At 64.7% G+C, this 17,163-nt stretch overlaps 2 protein-coding genes across 4 annotated transcripts in view; one reads left to right on the plus strand and one right to left on the minus strand.

Annotated features, from left to right (window-relative positions):
* The first annotated feature begins 3,809 nt into the window (after nt 1-3,809).
* On the plus strand, nt 3,810-9,974 carry GRAP (GRB2 related adaptor protein). Its single transcript, XM_048067984.2, has 5 exons — nt 3,810-4,471; nt 5,556-5,653; nt 6,848-6,970; nt 7,979-8,147; nt 8,829-9,974. The coding sequence occupies exons 1-5, from the start codon at nt 4,394-4,396 to the stop codon at nt 9,012-9,014; spliced, it is 654 nt and encodes a 217-aa protein (XP_047923941.1). The 5' UTR covers nt 3,810-4,393; the 3' UTR covers nt 9,015-9,974.
* SLC5A10 (solute carrier family 5 member 10) overlaps nt 9,969-17,163 on the minus strand; it is a 36,810-nt gene continuing 29,615 nt past the window's right edge. For all 3 annotated transcript variants that reach the window (XM_048067939.2, XM_066977744.1, XM_066977743.1), the window contains 6 exons: nt 14,852-14,959; nt 14,482-14,632; nt 11,085-11,253; nt 10,494-10,709; nt 10,271-10,352; nt 9,969-10,160 (listed from right to left, as the gene is read on the minus strand). In XM_048067939.2, the coding sequence (XP_047923896.2) occupies nt 10,000-10,160; nt 10,271-10,352; nt 10,494-10,709; nt 11,085-11,253; nt 14,482-14,632; nt 14,852-14,959 (887 nt within the window). In that variant the 3' untranslated portion in view covers nt 9,969-9,999. The remainder of the gene's footprint in view (nt 10,161-10,270; nt 10,353-10,493; nt 10,710-11,084; nt 11,254-14,481; nt 14,633-14,851; nt 14,960-17,163) is intronic.

A 17,163-nucleotide genomic window follows, 5' to 3' on the forward strand; every position in this document is an offset into this window, starting at 1 on the left:
CCGGGGAATCCGCAGCTGCACCTGCATCCGCCCCGGCCAGACAGAAGGCTTCAGTGCTGCATCTCCCCTCCGCTTCCTCCCTCTTGTCTTCCTCATCTCTCTCCTGAATAGCCGGTTTCAGGAGGAGCACAGTGCCTGGATTCTCTGGTTTTTACGGCGCATCCGGCACCCGGTGAATTATCCCGGCGGGCACCGCTCCAGCGGCTTCCCTGCTGCCCAGGGACACGGCCACACGCACATCCTCCTCCCTCCGGGCACCCCGAATGGCCTCAGCGCCCCCATTTTTGCCCTGGGGCTGACCAAACCCCTCGCCAAGCAGCACTGCCCTTGGCACAATGGGCTCAGCAGACACCCGCTGCTGCTCCAGCCAAAATGAGCCCCGAGCCACCCCAGCAGCAGAGGTCACCCCCATCCCTGCCTCCTGCACCCAGAGGACATCCCCTGGACGTGCTCCCCCCGCACAGCCCCACGTGAACCCCCAAATCCAGCCCCCACGCCTGCAGCAGCGGGTGGGTACGGTGCCGAAGGAGGAACCGCAGAGGCTCTTGCCGCGCTTCCAGAGGAAGGCGTGACGTGGGCTCGGGCTTAATTGGTTATTAATAACTTCTTTGTTAACAAGCCAGCCCTAAGGAGGAACCGAAATTGGATTGCTTCTCCGACTGAGAGCGCAGCCGCCCCTTTGCCAGCCATCATTCACAAGTGCTGCCCAAACCACTGCTGCTCTCAGGAGTCGCAGACGTCCCCTCTGAGTCACCGCAGCAGCAGCGTCCCCTCACCTACGCACAAGGCTTCTCATTTTTTTATGTGTTTTTTTTTTTTTAATCTTTTTAAATCCCAGAAAAATAACAGATGTCACTGTTGAGGGGGAGCTTCGCAGAAGCTGTTCCTGTAGCGGGTTGTGTCAGGATGCGAGCACGCACACGGCTTCCCTGGCACGAGCCCTTCACATGCTGCAGAGCCCCTCCTGCCCCTCCAGGGGCCTTCCTCTGGGGCAAGCAGCCCCAGCAGACAGCCTCCACACCCAGCCCCACATCTGCTCCATGTTAGAGGTCCTTCTGATTTCTCTCCCATGGGATAAAGCAGCATCAAGACACCCTGGGTTCCTGGCCCCAACAACCCAGGGGTGCTCCCAAGGGGGCCACAAGAAGCAGCAGAGAAACCCCAACTCCTGCACACACCATAACACCAGCCTACCCAGCAAACATGGTTATGGGAAGCCCACCTTCCCCACAAGGCACGCAGGCAGCCCAGCACCAAGCAGGAGGGCTGGGTGCCGTGGTAGTTTCTCACCCCAGAAGCCTCTGTCAGATATTTGCGGAGCAGCACCCGGCAGGTTCAGCAGAAAGCTTTTTAAAGCTGTTGCAGCTGGCACAACGAGACACTGCTCAGGCAGCCAAAAGCAGAGCAGGGTTGGGATGAGGAAGGAGGCAGCAGGTCCCAGAGTCACCCCACAGTGCAGAGCATCCCCTGTCCGTCAGCCCAAACCCAGCTGGGGGCCTCCACCTCCTTTTGTAGGGCCCAGGGGGTGCCCAGCCCCCAGCTGCTGCTGGCCCCACTGATTAACTCATTAACTCTACCCTCTCCACAAGTGATCCTCACTGGGTGTCCACCACAGCCGTGTCCCTAAACCAAAACGGAGGCAGCGCCTGTCCCCAGAACCAGGCACGGACACTGCTTGCACCCATCAGCCCAAAACCAGTCCCAAAAACGAGACCCCCACACCCGGGCTCCCACCTGCGGGGTTCCCATTTCCCACCCCACTTACACCGGGGGCTAACGGGACGCGCTCTGCAGGAGGAGCCGACTCCCAAACCTCACGCCAAGGGGAAGGGGCGATGCCAGCACCCACGGCACCCTCCTCTGCCCGTCCCCAGGGCCACAAAAGTCCCCCGTTTGCAGGCAGAGGTGGCGTGGGGGCGAGTGGTGGCACCCACGGAGCTCGTCCTCAGCCCTCGGGGTCTCCTCGCAAGCCAGGCTGATGCTCGCAGCATCTTGCTGCAGGCTGCAGACTCTGACACCCACCTACGGTGACCACCCAGCACCCCTGGACCCCCTCTAAACCCCAGGGGCACGCAGAGGGTGCAGGGATGGGGTGCAGACCCAGCAGGATCCTGCCCAGGGCTCAGCACCCACCGCCTGCGGATGGAGCTGCGGGGACGGGCTCCTCCCTGCGCCAGTACGGCGTGTGCTGTACGGATATGGATCCTTGGCAAAACACTAGAGGGAGGAAAAAAAAAAAAAAACTTGGTTTGAGGCTTTTTTGGATGGCTCAGGCCCGTGGTTAGTCAGCCGCTGGCTCCGGGAGCTGAGCGCTGAGGGGCTCAGGGTGCTGTGGGGCCCACGATCCCTCCAGGGGGGCTCTGGGATGGGGCAGGAGTGGAGTGGGGGAGGTTTGGGGCTGCCCATGGGCAGGCAGAAGGATTTCCCTGGGGAAGGAGGCAGCTGGAGGCCAGCAGGAACCTCCAATTCTGCTGTACCGGGATGCTCATGGCCCACGGGGCGACACCCCCGGCGTGCCCACGGTCCCAGACCCACAAATGGGAAGGAAACAGAGGAATTGCACCCCACGCACAGGGATCTGGGGGCTGGGAGGGCCCAGGGCCCTGCTGGGCAGCAGCAAGGGGGGAACGGGGAAGGGGACGCGGTGTGGGTGGTGGCAGGGCAGAGATGCCCAAGGGGCTGCCCGCTTCCAGCACGAGCTGGGTGGCATGTGGCACTGTCCCCAGTGTCCCCAGTGTCGCCCTGGATGCTGCTGCCATCTGCTGGCAGGACCCAATCCTGCTCCGGTCCTGGGTCCGGCTGCTGCACCAAGGCTGTGGGTGCCCTCTGTCACCCCGCTGTCCCGCAGGGTGGCGCAGCCCCGTGCCTGGCTCCATGCCCAGCACCCCAGGGTGCCCCACGCCATGACCCCAAGGAAGCCGGGCCCCAAAATGCCTCCATCGGGGCCATCATCCTGCTCCGCTCTGCTCCCAAACCCGCCGGGAACCGACCTCCCCCCGGCTCTCCGACGCCTCCGCGCCCACCTCGCCCCGGCCTCTCCATCCCGTGCCCTTCGCAAGCAGAGGCAGAAGGGGCAAGGCCCAAATCCTCCCCGCACGTGGGCTCGGCGATGCAGGATCGGCCCCTTTGGCTGGCTCTGCGGGGCGGTTTCTCCGGGCACCGTCCAGCCCTGCTCCCTTGGGGCTGCAGGGACGGGACTCTCGCCCCGCGGCTGAGCCCCAGCCCCGTCCCCTGGGTCTGGCTGGGCTGCGGTGACCACGGGGACTCGCCACATCCCGTCCTCCTCGTGACAGCGAGCACACACACCCAGTTCCCACGGCCCCCCCCCCGGCCTTCCCAGCCTCTCCGCTTCCCCTGGGACCATGCTGGGGATAATGGCCAAGGACCGGGGCACCACCGGGTGCGGGGACACCCAGGGACACCCCGCACATCCCTCTCTGCTTCCCATGGACACCGAGCACCGCGGCTCGTCCCTTCCCGGGGCAGATGGCAGCGGCTTCCTGCTGGAAAATGCCCAAGCCCGCTGGGAGGGACTGAGCCGCAGCTGTCCCCGGTTTAATTCCTCGCTGCAAAGCAAAGCCAGCGCCCGGCGGATTGTCTGTGCGCTTCGTGCCACGGCCCACGCATGCGCCGGGAAGGTTTTGTGGTGTCGGGGACCTCGCCGGCGGTGCCCTGCATGCGAGCCCTGCACACACGGTGCCTGCAGCCCACAAGAGCGGCAGGAAGTCATTTTGGTCTAAAAGGGATAGATTTATTTTTTTTTTCCTGCAAAAGGAAAGCTGGAAAAATCAGCCCCCAAACAGCCCCAAAAGGCCAGGAACAGCCATGCGGAAACCTCGCTGTTTGGAGGCTGGCACCTGGCACGTTGTTTTCGGTCTGATTTCCAAAGAAACCAGGTGCGTGCATCCACCCCCTTCATCTCCTCCTCTGCCCATCCCGCCCTCTGTGATTGCATCCCCACGTCCGCAGAAAGAACCGTTCCCACCCAGCCACCTTCCGCGGGCTGCGCCGGGGCGCTCAGCCCCTACAAGACATCAAAGCCTCCCCCAGCGGCGCTCACACGCTTCACCCACATCCTCGCCCCGCGCGCCCGGCCCGTCGCCATCCGATTTCCTTCCAAAATCCCACAGGCACCCGACAAACGGTCCGAGCCGGACCCTCCACATCGGGGCAGCACGTCTGGGTGGCACATCTGGGCAGCCGTGCCCGCCGGCAGGCAGCATCCCTCGTGGCTTTCGCCGTTTCGCCCCGGCAGGGTGCTGACATCAGCGCGGTTTCCTGCCCGCCGGCAGCGCCGTGCGCCTGCCCCGTGCCCCACAGCCCCGCGCCGTGGGGCAGCGAGCCCCACGCAGCCCCGGGGGGACCCCGCTCGCGCCCCGCGGCAGCCGGCGGGATGGAGTCGGTGGCCCTGTACAACTTCCAGGCGACGGAGAAGGACGAGCTGCCCTTCCAGAAAGGGGACACGCTGAAGGTACGGGGGGTTTGCTGGATGGGGGGAAGGAGAGGGTACGTAGGGCGACGCCGGTGCTTTCATTGCGCCCGGCTTTGTCGCCTCTTTGGGGCTTTACGTGGGGAGAAGGAGCCATTCTTTGAGGTTTTGGGGTGCAGAGCAGCATCCCCAGCAGCGGAGGGTACCGCTCGTCCGTGCCACCGGGCACATCTCCAGAGAGGTCCTAGCTGGGACACGGCACGCAGCCTCTCTGGCCATGGGGGCGTCGGTGGCACCACCTGAGCCCTGTTTTGGGGCTGAAACACGTTTTTCCCCTGCCCCACAGCAACATCAAGGGCCCCAAACACCAGGCTGCTTGTCTTTGGGATGGGCTCAGCTGCCAAAAAACCTTCGGGGAGCCTCAACCCCCCCCCCAGGCACCACAGCCCCACCATGGGGGCAAGGGCTCCCGCACCACACCACCAACCCCTCTCCATGGGGCTGATGCCACAGCACCGGGGGCTGCTCCTGGCCCCCAGCACCCTGCAGCACCCCCGGCCGTGCAGCGGCACCAGCCCCCAGGGATGGCGAGGGCACGGCCATCACCCGGGGCCCCGAAGCTGCCGCACACATCCCCTGGCCCTGCCTCCCCGGCGTGTTTTCCCCGCAGCCCTATAGGGTTTCGGATCCTGTTTGCACAGCTGTGCAGCCGCCCCGGGCCCCTGCGTGGGAGGCTGGAAAATGGTGTCGCGCACAAACGGGTGTCACAGCCCTCCTGCTCGCACCGGGACGCGTCCTCCCACGCTGCCATCGCCCCGGGGGCACCGGGGCTGGCTGCAGCCCGGCTCCTCTGGGGGTGGGTTTTACCCCCCCTTCCCTGGCTGGGGGATTGGGGTGACGCCAGGCAGCCCGACGATGAGCCAAACCCCGAGCCGTGGAGGGCTGAGGGTGAGCAGCCAGCTCTGCGTGGCTGCCCTGAACGCCCTGTCTCGTGCAAAATGTCTGAGCCTTGGTCAGAGCCCCAGATTTCGGGGGTGTCAATGGACAGCTGACCCGTGGTGGGGGCCAGGAGCTGCGGCAGGGATGCTGGCCAGCCTCGTGCCTCTCTGCTCCTCTCCCACCCTAGATCCTCAACATGGAAGATGACCAGAACTGGTACAAGGCCGAGCTGTACGGCTGCGAGGGCTTCGTCCCCAAAAACTACATCAAGGTCAAGCCCCACCCGTAAGTACAACCCAGCGCCGGGGCGTCCTCTCCCAGCACCCCGGCAACGATCCCAGCCGTGGGTCCCGATGCCCAGGGGTCGGCCACGAGCCAGGGTAGCCCCGCACGTGGGGAAACTGAGTCACGGAGCAATGGGGCAGTGATGCTGGGGCTCTGCACAGCCTGTGGGCTCCCTTTGCCATCACCACCAAAGGTGGTGGCAGCGCACCCACGTACCCCAGACACACAGAAATTCATCCTCGCGCCGGGCTGCCCGCTAAATAAATGATAATCGGGGAACAACAAAGTATTATGGGATTACAACTGCATTAGACACAATCCTATTACCGTGTTATTAAAGCCCGGCATAATTTATCCCTGTTTTAACCTGTGTTTTATGTATCATTATCCCCTGGTAAATCACATTTAAATGCCGTAGCGAAATCTGCTCGGGGCTGTGGCTGGGGAGCAGGAGCGTGGGCTGGGGGCAGCCCGGGGCGGACGCTGCCGCCGCTGGGTGCTCGGGGAACAAGCCAGGCTGGGTGGGACCTGGCCTCCTGCGTGCAGCACCTGGAGGCTGGGGCTGGGCGATGCTTTGTGCTAAAGCCCCGGCCGTCAGCTCCCCGGTGGTTTTAACAGGCAGCAGAGGCTCTGCCCGGTGCTTGCTGCTCCCAAATATTCGGGGGCAGGCTTGGCAGTGATGGAGCCTGGGGACTCTCCCATCTCCCCTGCTCCTCCACCTCGTTTCGGGGGCTTCACCCCGGCACGTAGGGGTTTCTGCTCTGCAGATCCCCCCCCGAGCACCTGGCAGGGCTGTTCCTATGTCATGGAAGGGGGAAAGGGGGGACCCGCGGCACAGCGGGGGACAAGGCAGGGACGGGATGCAGCGGTGGCTGCTGGCGGTGCCGCACGAACCCTGCTCGGTGTCCTCACGGGGCCAGTGCAGCACAGGAGGGCACTTCGGTGCTTGCAACACCCTGGGGTCCTCCCTGCAAAAGCAGCGTGGTCCCCGACCACATCAGGGTGGTGAAAGGGAAGGGGAAAAACTGCCCTGGGTGGGTACAGCCCCGTAGGGAGCCCAGGAACGGGATGGGGAGCTCCTACTTGGGCCCCCCCCCTGGGCATGCAGCTCTCAGTGCCCCCATCCTGCGGGGTGGGGATTTAGCCCCGGGGCAGCTGCGGGGTCGGCGGTGCTGAGCCGGGTGCCCCTTGCAGGTGGTACGCGGGCAGGATCTCCCGGCACCTGGCGGAGGAGCTGCTCCTCAAGCGCAAGTACCTGGGCGCCTTCCTGATCCGCGAGAGCGAGAGCGCCCCGGGGGAGTTCTCCGTGTCAGTCAAGTGAGTGCCTGCGGGATGCAGGGGGGTGGGCGCGGGGACTCCAGCCCCATTTTGGGGACCAGGCACTGAAGGCACAAGGCTGCCCTGGTGCAGACCGGTACGTGTTAGCCAGCGGGGTGCTGAGCACGGCCTCGCACAGGCCTTCCTCCCCTTCCTCTCACCCGCAGCGCCGCACTCCGCCTCCGTCCCCGCGGTTTCCTGCGATGGGCCACCTCGCTGCTTCGCCCCCGCCGGGGCAGCACCGCAGGGTCTGCAGGTTGGGGTGCCCCCAAAGACAGCCACGCAGGTAGCTACGGGGCTGGGTCCAAGCTGCAAGCGCATGGCCTGCAGGAACAAATTGCCCAGAGCATCACCCGGGGGACACATCCAGTGCCACAGCATCCCAGTGCTGCAGGGGCCGAGGATTTTTGGCATCGGCAACCAGGGCTGCAAGGAGGCGTGCCAGCAGGCAGAGCCTGCCCCGGGGCTCTCGCCCCATTGCTGCCCCTTCCCTGCCCAGGGCCAGGGTGCAGGAGCCGGCCCCAGGCCAGCCAGGCACTTTCTCACGCTGCTAATCTCTAATTAAGCATTTAAGGAGGTTCTTGCCCATAATGAAAGGGAGCCGCGCTCTGCCCTGCGTCACCAGCGTGGCCCGGTCCCTGCCCCTGCCCGGGGCGCTGGCAGCGGTGGGGACATGCAGCAGCCCCGTGCCAGCCCCACAGCACAGGGACCCCAAGCTGCCACCCCCAAGGACACCTCGAGGAGGTGCCCACACTTGGGACAACAGGGAAAAACCCAGCCTGCTCCATTCTCCTGGGACTTGGGGTCTCCTGAGGCTCACCAACACCCAAACCTACGGCCACCCCGCTCTCCTACCTGTCCTCTGTGGGTGTTTGGGCCCCAGTGCCACTGCCACCCCCAGCCAGGACAGGATGGGGGGTAGCAGGACCCCCAGGCAGCCCCTGGGCTCTGCATGCGATGCTGGAAGGGGTTTGGGTGCCCGGGATAACATCCGTGCTCCATCCGCAGCTACGGGCAGCACGTCCAGCATTTCAAGGTGCTCCGGGAGCGCAACGGCAAGTATTTCCTCTGGGAGGAGAAGTTCAACTCCCTCAACGAGCTGGTGGACTTCTACAGGACCACCACCATCGCCAAGAAGCAGCAGATCTTCCTCCGGGACGACGACCAGAGCCCAGAGGTGCCACTGGGGGGCTGTGGGGCCAAGAGGGGTGGCGTGGAGCGGGGCAGGGGGCAGTGGAGTGGGGCAGGGGGCAGCGGAGCACCCCAGCCATGCAGTACTGCAGGGAAGGAGGTGATGGTGGGGTGAGGGAACCCCACGGGCAGGCTGGAGGAGAGCCTTGGGTGCAGCTCGGTGGGGCAGGTTTTGCTGGGACAAGCCGCCGTGCCCACGCTGCCGTCCTTCAGGATGGAGGTGACACCCGGGAGAGCCCGGCACCCGCAAAGCTGTGCCCTGGGACAGCGATTGTGGAGGTGAAACTGGGTGCTGGGAGCCGGGCTGGGGCGGAGATGGGTGCCTCCGAGGGGCTGGGTGCCCAGGGGGCTCTGCCGGCAGCAGGAGCAGGGAGCACTGCACCCCGGGGTCCTCCCCTGCACCCTGGGGTCCCGCCCTGCACCCCAGGGCTCTGCCTTGCACCCGGGGCTCCCCGTCTCTCCCCATGGCAGGATTTTCTCCATTCCCAACCCTTATCCTCGAAGCAGGTGCCCCAGCCCCCTCCATGCTCTGCTCCTCACCGCACGGTGTCACGGTGTCCCCACCGTGCTGGGTGCTCAGCGCAGAGGGGCCACCGGAGCCACTGGCGGCCGGGGGGGGGGGGGGGCTCCCGTCCCCACCACTGACCTACCTTGGACTTCCCTCCAGGTGAGGAGACCCAAATTCGTGCAAGCCCAATTTGACTTCTCGGCCCACGACAGCTCCCAGCTGCCCTTCTACCGCGGGGACATCATCGAGGTGCTGGACTGCCCCGACCCCAACTGGTGGCAGGGGAAGATTTACGGGCGCGTCGGCCTCTTCCCCCGCAACTACGTCCACCCCCTGCGCAAGTGAGCTGCCCGCCGCCCCGCTCTGCGTGTGGCCCCCCCCCATCCCCTCGCCATCCCCACGCTGTCCCCACACCGTCCCCACGCAGCGTGGGCTGCGCATCCCGGCGTGGTGCCTCCCGCGGAGGCCGTGCCAGCAGCGGAGGCTGTGCCAAGGGTGGAGGCCAGGCTGGCCAGGCGTCCGTCCCGAGGCTGCCCCGCTCCCGGTGCCGACAAATAACCCGGCGGGAGGAAGCGTAGGGCCACGCAAAATCAAAGGGGTGTAAAAACTTTTCCGGAGCTGCCGAGAGGAGCAGCTGGAGCCCAGCTCCTGCCGGGGAGGGGAGGCTGCGCTGCTGGCACCCGGAACCGCCTCCACCACCGTGCCGAGCCGCCGCGGTCCCGTGCCCAGTAAATGGAAAACGCCGTGGCAGGCCCAGCCCGGACTGGCTTCTTGCTGGGGCCGTGATGGGCGGCAGCTCCTCGCCAGGACCTTTTGAAGCCCCTGCTCCCCAGAGAGCTGCAGGCAGCCAAAAATTGGCCGGGACGTGGCCGGGCTCGGTAATGCCGTGCGGGGTGCCAGGACTGGCTGCCCCGGAGGAATTCAGTCCTGCTGGTGCTGTTTGTAGCTGCGAAGTGTGGCTTTTTAATATTTTATTTAGAGCTAGTAAAGTGTGTTTGGATGAAACCCTCGAGTGCGGCCTCCTCGCAGCTGCTGTTTCATGGAGGTTGGGCTTCGCCCGCTCTGCTCCCCGCAGCTCCGCGTCCCCACCCCAAAGCCTCACCCTGGGGGCTCACTGACCCCATGCGCAGCAGCCCCCCGCTCTCCTAGCCCTGGACCTCACAGTCCCCTGGGACACACTCAGGTCCACGGCGCTGAGAACACCCAGCTCGTTGCACCAGCGGATTTAAACTTCCCCCATCCCGCACACGAGAAATAAAAAAAAAAAAAAATCACCCAAATCCCCGTTTCTTCCCCCCTTCCCCTCCCCCCTGGGGGGGCTGACAGGCTGCTAGGCAAAATAGGCGTAGCAGAAAATATTGATGCACATCAGGACAATGGCGTTGATGTTGCAGACCCGGGCCCAGACGGGGGGCTCCGTGGTGTCCCTCAGAGCCGGGGGTCCCTCAGCCTTTGGTGGCTGCTGGCTGCCCAGGGCGGATGAGCAGGGGCCTGGCACAGAGAGACGGTGAGCAGGGGGACAGGGGACCACGGGGAAACTGAGGCACCGTGGGGGCACCGGGGATGCTGCCCGTGCAGGATACCCCTGAGGACACACTCACCATCCAGGGGTCCCTGGGATGTGCCGTCCACGGAGGGCTGGGGGGGCTTCCACGGCAGGCTCCACCAGGTGAGATCCCGCAGCTGGAACCGGATGAGATTCGGTGAGAAAACACCCCCAGGACCCCCGCGGCCGAGCTCAGGGCACAGCCCCGGGTGCCACCAGCGTCTCCAGCCAAGGGGGTCTGGGGCGAGGGGTCCTGGGCGCCCGCGTGCGCTGCTCACCTTGTCCGGGGATGGCGGGGGGCTCAGCAGGCTGCCCCCCACCACGACGGCTCCCGTGGCAGCACACAGCAGCAAAGCGAAGTGCAGGTAGTGCAGGTCGGCCAGCAGCCAGGGCCGCCGGTCGGGGACCCCGCAGCGGGGCGAGGGGTACGCCAGCTCCAGCCCCATCCTGGCCAGCCCCAGTGCCAGCCCCGCCATCAAGCCCCAGAAAGCTCCCTGCAAAGCAAAGGTCACAGAGGGACAGCCGGAGGGGGACGGACTGTCACCCCAGCAGGGGACAAACCCCATGGTGGGGACAACCCCGTGGGGCAGACATTGAAAAGGACAACCCCGTGCACACCAGCCAGCTGAAACCTGACCCAAACCTGCGCCCAGTCTGCAGGGGACGTCCCCTGCCAGCCCCGCCGGTGGCCATGCATGGCAGCACCTGCCTCCTCCTCCTCCTCCTCTTCCTCCTCACCACAGCCCCCAGAAATGCCACCTTGGGGCTTTTGCTCCAGTGCCACCTCCCCACTTCTTCGCCCAGACACCTGCGGAGGTGTTTCCGTCACCCCCTGTCCCCAGGCTGTCCCCATGTCCCCAGTCACCAACCTGCTCGTTAGCACGGGGCCAGAAGACGGCCAGGACGAACACTGCGGTGACGGGAGGAGCCAGGGAGCTGGTGACAGCCTGGATGTAGACGTAGAGCTGGCCGCCGCTGGAGCTCTGCAGGATGGGGAGCCAGACCACGCTGAGGACCACCAGCACCACTGTGACCACCCTGCGAGGGACAGCGGTGCGCTGTGCGGTGACACCCGTGCCACCACCACCGCCGGACACCCCAGGCAATGGGGTATCTCCCCTGGGGGGCCCCGCAGCAGAGGTTGGTGCAGAAGAGCTGGGAGGGGGATGTGGGCAGGTTTTACCCCCGAGGGCAGCGGGAGGATGCCCATCACACGGTGACATCCCCGGGGCCGGGCAGGATGCTCCTGCCCCGTGTGGTTTCTCACCCATCGCGGTGAGAACGCCGCTGCCAGACGCTGCGATGCTTTGTCTGGGCTCAGGTCAGACGTGCCCGGGGCTGAGGCTGTTTCATGTCACTGCCGTGCTCCTGGAGCCCTCCCTGGCTCCTTCCCTCCCTGCCCACCGGCTGCGGGAGGAGCCGGTGCCGCAGCCTTCCCCGGGGGGGCGAGGGCAGGGTGCCACCACCTGGGCACGGTCCCACCAGGGACGACCCCAGCCCTGGGCCACCTCGCCCCTGGAGCTCCGGATGGGGCCTTGCACATCCCCCAGGCACTTATGGAAATGTCGCCTCGAACGCAGAGCCTAATCCTGCAGTCCCCAAGCTCATAAAAGTTGCACAAGGCGCCGCAGTAATTGCACCAGTGCCGGCTCCATCCCGCAGCACTGGGCAGGTGACTTCTCCCAGTGCCCCTCGCCCAGCCTGGGAGGCTGATAATTTGCACCCCCCGTGGGGAAACACCAGGCAAAGGGCACTTTTGCTATGAAAAGCCCCCAGCCATGGGTGCTTTGGCCAGATTTGGGCTCTGCAGGTGATGCTCTCATCACCTCCACACCCAGACAAAGCTGAGGTGTCCCCGAGCGTCCCCATCCTCGCCCCAGTCCCAGCTGCACCCCGCTGCCTCGCTTTAATCAGATACAAGGAGGCATTGGCCAAACCCCAGATTTTTGGGACCAGTCTGGGCGGGACAAATCCCAAAAGCCAACCGTGCACAGCTCAGCCAAGGACAGGGGGAGCCAGGAGCTGCGCCGGGCCCTCGGTACCCGAAGCAGGCTGGAGAGCAGCTCCGTGGGGCGGCTCAGCGCTGCTGTATTTATAGCTCAGCCCTGCTTGTTTATGGTGCACAGCTTCACGGAATTACCGAAAGCTCCATCTGCTCAGCTCAAAAAGCAGAAGTATTAAAAATAAAAAGAAAGAAAAAGAAAGCAATGAACGCATCTCTCTAGACACAGTCCCTCTCTGCTACGGCCCATCTGGCTCTCCGGAAAGAGGAAGCAGCCCGAGAGCAAAACGCCCTCCCTGACCCACGGGGTGGAAAAAAAAAAAACTGTGTTTGGGGTTTCTCTAACCCACAGATGATGCTGGAAGGTCATGCAGGTGTGGGAGCTCGGGGGCTGGCTCGCAGCAGGGCCACAATCTTGCCCTTGCTGCAGGAAGGGTTTCACCATCCCACCTCCCCCTGCCTTAGCTCCATCCTCACCACCGTGCCATCGCCCGGCCACAGAGCGAGCAGAAAACGTGAGTGGGGATTTCCAGCTGGGTGACACTGCTGTGCGTGAGCAAAAATCCCCAGACCCAGGGAGCTGGGAGCCCTTCCCAGCCCCTCAGGCCGCACCGCACGGGAGGGATGGCTCAGCGCTCCTTGCCCCGCTGGGAACACCATCGGCACAGAGCGATGCTCGGGGGGCACAGGCAGCTGGGCACCCTGCTCGCAGCCATCGCTCCTGCTCCAGACCCTTCCCCGGCTGAGAAAATCCCCTTCGAGCTCAAGATCAGCCCTGGCCTTGGGCAGCTCTTCCCCAGGGTGGCGATAGGGCACCCATGGGTGTCGTGACGGAGTTTTTCCAGCAGGATCCCGACACCTTTCCCCCATACCCATGGCAAAAATGGGTGTTGTGGAGGAGCAGGTGGAAACACCCCGATGAACGCTGCTCCAGCCACCACGCGGTGAATCCTCCACCAGCTTCAGCTGTACAGCCCCTCGGCTAAACCCTGCCGGGGCCACCGGCGTTCCCGGCCCGCGATTACGGCAAACCCATTGCGAAAGAGCCGAACACCCGCGATGAATCACGGCGCAGGCAGCGGCCCCGGCGTGGTGCTGGGCGGCCGCCCCTCGGCTCGCAGGACGCGGGGCATTGTTCCCCAGCCTCGCCTCGCTGCTGAGCAAGCAGAGGATGAGCAAATCCCTTTTCTTCTGCGTGGAGCTGGACGGGACATGCCCGGCGTGCGGATGCTGCGGGGCTGGACCGGGGCTGCTCGGGAACCACCCCAGGCCCCGTGTCCCCACGCTGGCCCTTGGAGCTCAAGCAGCTTTTTTCTTTCCTGAAAGATTTCTCATTTGCTGTATCCACAGCCGGTGCTCAGCTATTTCCTCAGCACCTGTGAAATTATTTCCAGGCTCCTACGGAAGCACGGGCGCTGTTTATAGATGTGCCTGTCCCGGTGCTGTTCTGAAGCGCAGGGAATTAGCCTGGGAAAATGGCTGGGAAATTCGGAGCAATCCCAGGGATCCATTGGTTCCTGCCCACGGCGGGCGAAGGCCATCGCAAACATCCATCAGCCATCCTCCCCCAAGCCCCCGTGTTATTTTACCCGCCTTTATAGGCACAAACACCGGTTCCTGTGCCCACCCAGGCAGCCGTGCCGCTGCAGGCGGCTTGACACCTTCCCACCGCTGGAGAGAGGCGGGTTGCCAAAAATCGCCCTCCCGCAGCCTCCTGCCTAGCATCACCGCACAAACAGGGCCAACAAATCCCCCGGAAAGCCCCAGCCCAGCCGAAGCCCTGACCCATATTTCCTCCTTGTCATTGCCTCCCGCTCAGCAGGCCCCGTGCTGGGCATGCCCCGGCGCTGAGTGTGCCGCCCCGAGCGCAGCACCGCGGGCGGCTGCAGGGCCCCGGGCACCCCCCGGCACCGGGCTTGGGGCCAGGACCCGACACCCCCCCGGGGCACGCCGGGGTTGTGCCACCCATTGCCACCCGGTGATGTGGGGCAGTGGCTGAGCCTGGCCCCTCCGAGCTCTTTTTGAGGGCACAACTCAGCCCCTCCAAACGCTCCGTGAGCCCCATCTGCATCTCCAGCGCTTCCATACATAAAATAATGCGAGGGCTTTGTTTTCCTTCCGCAACCACAGCGCTTTGCAGCCGGGCTGAGCACAGGCTCCAGACACAAAGGCAGATCACAGAGGGCTGGACCGGCCCTGCCGGTCTCCCTGAAACCCTGGGTGTCCCCAAAACCCTCAGTGTCCCCGAAACCCTCGGTCCCTACCTGCCCACCAAGAGCAGCTCCCGCTCGCCGGCCCCCGGCCTCAGCCTCCTCCAGATGTCCATGGTGAAGAGGGTGCTGCTGCTGTTGAATATGGAGGTGAGGGAGGACATGAGCGCGGCCATCATCACCGCGATCATCAGACCCCGCAGCCCTGTGGAAGGAGGGAAAGTCAGCCTGTGGCTGGGGACAGCGGGGTGGATGGCCCCAACCATCCCCTCTGCACATCCACGGGTGCGCGGATGGGGTTTGGGGACGCCCAGCTCCAACCCGGGACACCGGGACCACCCGCATCCCCTGGCCTCGCTGCTGGGGGGTCACTGGGGAGGGGGCTGCGTGGGCAAAAACCCCCGAGAACAAGGTCACGACCTACCGCTGGGCATCAGCTCCACCACAAGCTTGGGGTAGGCGATGTTGGAGCAGCCCACGGCGGCCCCGCACACACGGGTGCATTCCTCGGGGTCCACACAGGCCACGGCATCTGGGGGACAGAAGAAGGTGAGGATGAAGGCAGGTGATGATAGAGGCAGGTGAGGATCCCGGAGCGAGCCAGCACCCTCCAGCGTCCCCCAACCTCCCGCTGCCCTGCACCCAGCCCAGCCCCAAGCACAATGCCCAGGCTGGATCCCACCCCGCGGAGCCCTGCCCGCATTAAACCCCACAACAGACACCCCAGGGTGGCCCCAAAGCCCTGCCAGGACCCACGGCCGTGGCTGGAGGAGCACAGGGCAGGCGGGTTCGTGCACCGTTGGGGCAATTACCTCCACATGGGCAGCACCCACAGCTCCCCGCAACGCTCTCGGCAGCGCGCAAGGGCAGTCAACGCCCAATTACTTATGTGCCTCAATGGGTGTTGAGCCCTTTTTTATTGTTACGCTCATAAAATATTGAAATGGATGGAAATTAATGTCGGGCATAAATATGAATGTCCCGGCTGGCTCTCGGGTCAGCATCCTCTCCCCGAGGAGCACGGGGACGTGCACGAGCACCCCTGCACAAGCCTGGCTGCGGGGTTCATAGGAAGGAGAGGGAGAGATGCAACGTGCTGGATTTCCCATGGGATATGTGCACCCCATCCCTCCACACCGTTTTCCTCCGGGTGCCCCCTTCCTTCACCCACACCCTTGCAGACCCCGTGGGCACCACACACCGGTGTCTGCGCTGTAAACCCTACAAAGGGAGCAGAGCCTGGGCTTCCCCGGCTCTGCAACGCCGAGCGGGGCACGGACTCACCCCGGCACAGCAGGAGCAGGCTAAGAGCTGGTTTTCCACCTTTCCCCGGGCTTAGATCAGCGCCAGGACTCTGTCTTCCTATGAGTAAAGCTGCCGTCACCGCTCCGTGCCTCAGTTTCCCCCTCGCCAAAACACCACGTTGCGCCCGGCTCCATGCAAATGCCGGCAGAGCTGCGGGTGGAAGCTGCTCCCGAAGGCAAAGCAGTGTCTGGGTGCTGCAGCCCCGAGCAGACACCCGCCGGGGCTGGGTGCCGCTGCCAAACCCCTCGGTGAGCCCCGGCAGCGCGCGGGCAGCGGAGCCCAGCCTGGCAGAGCCCAGCGTCGCACCCTGCTGCATCGTTAGGCCCTCTGCTAGAGATGGGAAATTAATTAGGAGCTTGTAATTAACGCTTCCCTCTGCAGCTGGGAGGAGCACGGTGCCAGCTGCGGGGCAGTGCCGGGCAGGGGCCGGGGGAGCTGGGGCACTGGGAAAGCTCTGCCTGGCTGGGGGAGCAGGGACGTGGTGACAGCGGGGACCGACCTGTTCAGCCGCAGCGACCTGTCCCTGCGGCAGGCAGGCAGCGGGTTCAAAAGGAGCTGACGGCTCCTTACCCACACCGGGGTAAATCAGAGGAGCGAGCCGGATATGCAGGAAAACACCAAAATAACGAGCCCGGCCAGCGCTGAGCTCAGCGCGACGCAGTCATTAGAAGTGGCCTGGAGGGGATTTTAAGGAAAAGAGGAGGAAAAGCGCAGCCACGGCGTCACACCTCGGTGCCAGTCCCTTGTCCCTGCAGCTTGGCCAGGCCATGTGCTGCGGGACGCCTGCCCGTGAGCAGCTCTGCCACCAGCTCTGGCTGTGACCCACACCCCCGTGAGCTCCCACTGTCCCCCTATATAATGTCCCCACGCAGGGGCTGGATCAGGCGAAGCTTCAGGCCGTGGGGCTCCGCGGTCCCAAACCCGTGGCCAGCGCAGCCGTATGAGCCATCATGGCGCGGCACCGATGCGACGCCGTTTCCCTTGTGCATTAATTCTGCCATGCAATAAATCATAATCGCGCACACACCCCTCTAAAGAGACCACAAATCTCCTTGCACAATGGCTCCCATACAATGAGGCATGGGGCAGACGGGGCGGCGGAGCTGGGTACGTCCCCAGCACGCTCCCAGCTCCGGTCTGAGCATCTCCTCCGCCCCTGCACCCCAGCAATGAGCAGAGCCGGGGGTGAAAGTGCCCTCCCAGGACAGCAGGAGAGGAAGAGTGGGCAGAATGGGAAGAAAAGCTTGGGTTTGTCCCCAGCACCCTGCACGCCTCGGTCCCCAGCCCACGTCCCACCACGGGGAATTCCCCACGGCATCCAGAGGCCCTCCATAAACCCCCCTCTGAAATGGCTCCTGAGACAGAACCCGGTGGGACCCGCATGTTTCCCCTCTCCCCGTGTCTTGTCCTGACACACGGCCGTGGTGTCCC

Source organism: Anser cygnoides, chromosome 15 (assembly GCF_040182565.1).
Source record: "Anser cygnoides isolate HZ-2024a breed goose chromosome 15, Taihu_goose_T2T_genome, whole genome shotgun sequence".
NCBI lineage: Eukaryota > Metazoa > Chordata > Aves > Anseriformes > Anatidae > Anser > Anser cygnoides.

Coding starts and splice junctions, on each gene's coding strand:
- GRAP (XM_048067984.2), top strand. CDS start 4,394: ATGGAGTCGGTGGCCCTGTACAACTTCCAGGCGACGGAGAAGGACGAG. Junction 5,654..6,847: donor ATCAAGGTCAAGCCCCACCC/GTAAGTACAACC, acceptor TGCCCCTTGCAG/GTGGTACGCGGGCAGGATCT. Junction 8,148..8,828: donor ACGACGACCAGAGCCCAGAG/GTGCCACTGGGG, acceptor ACTTCCCTCCAG/GTGAGGAGACCCAAATTCGT.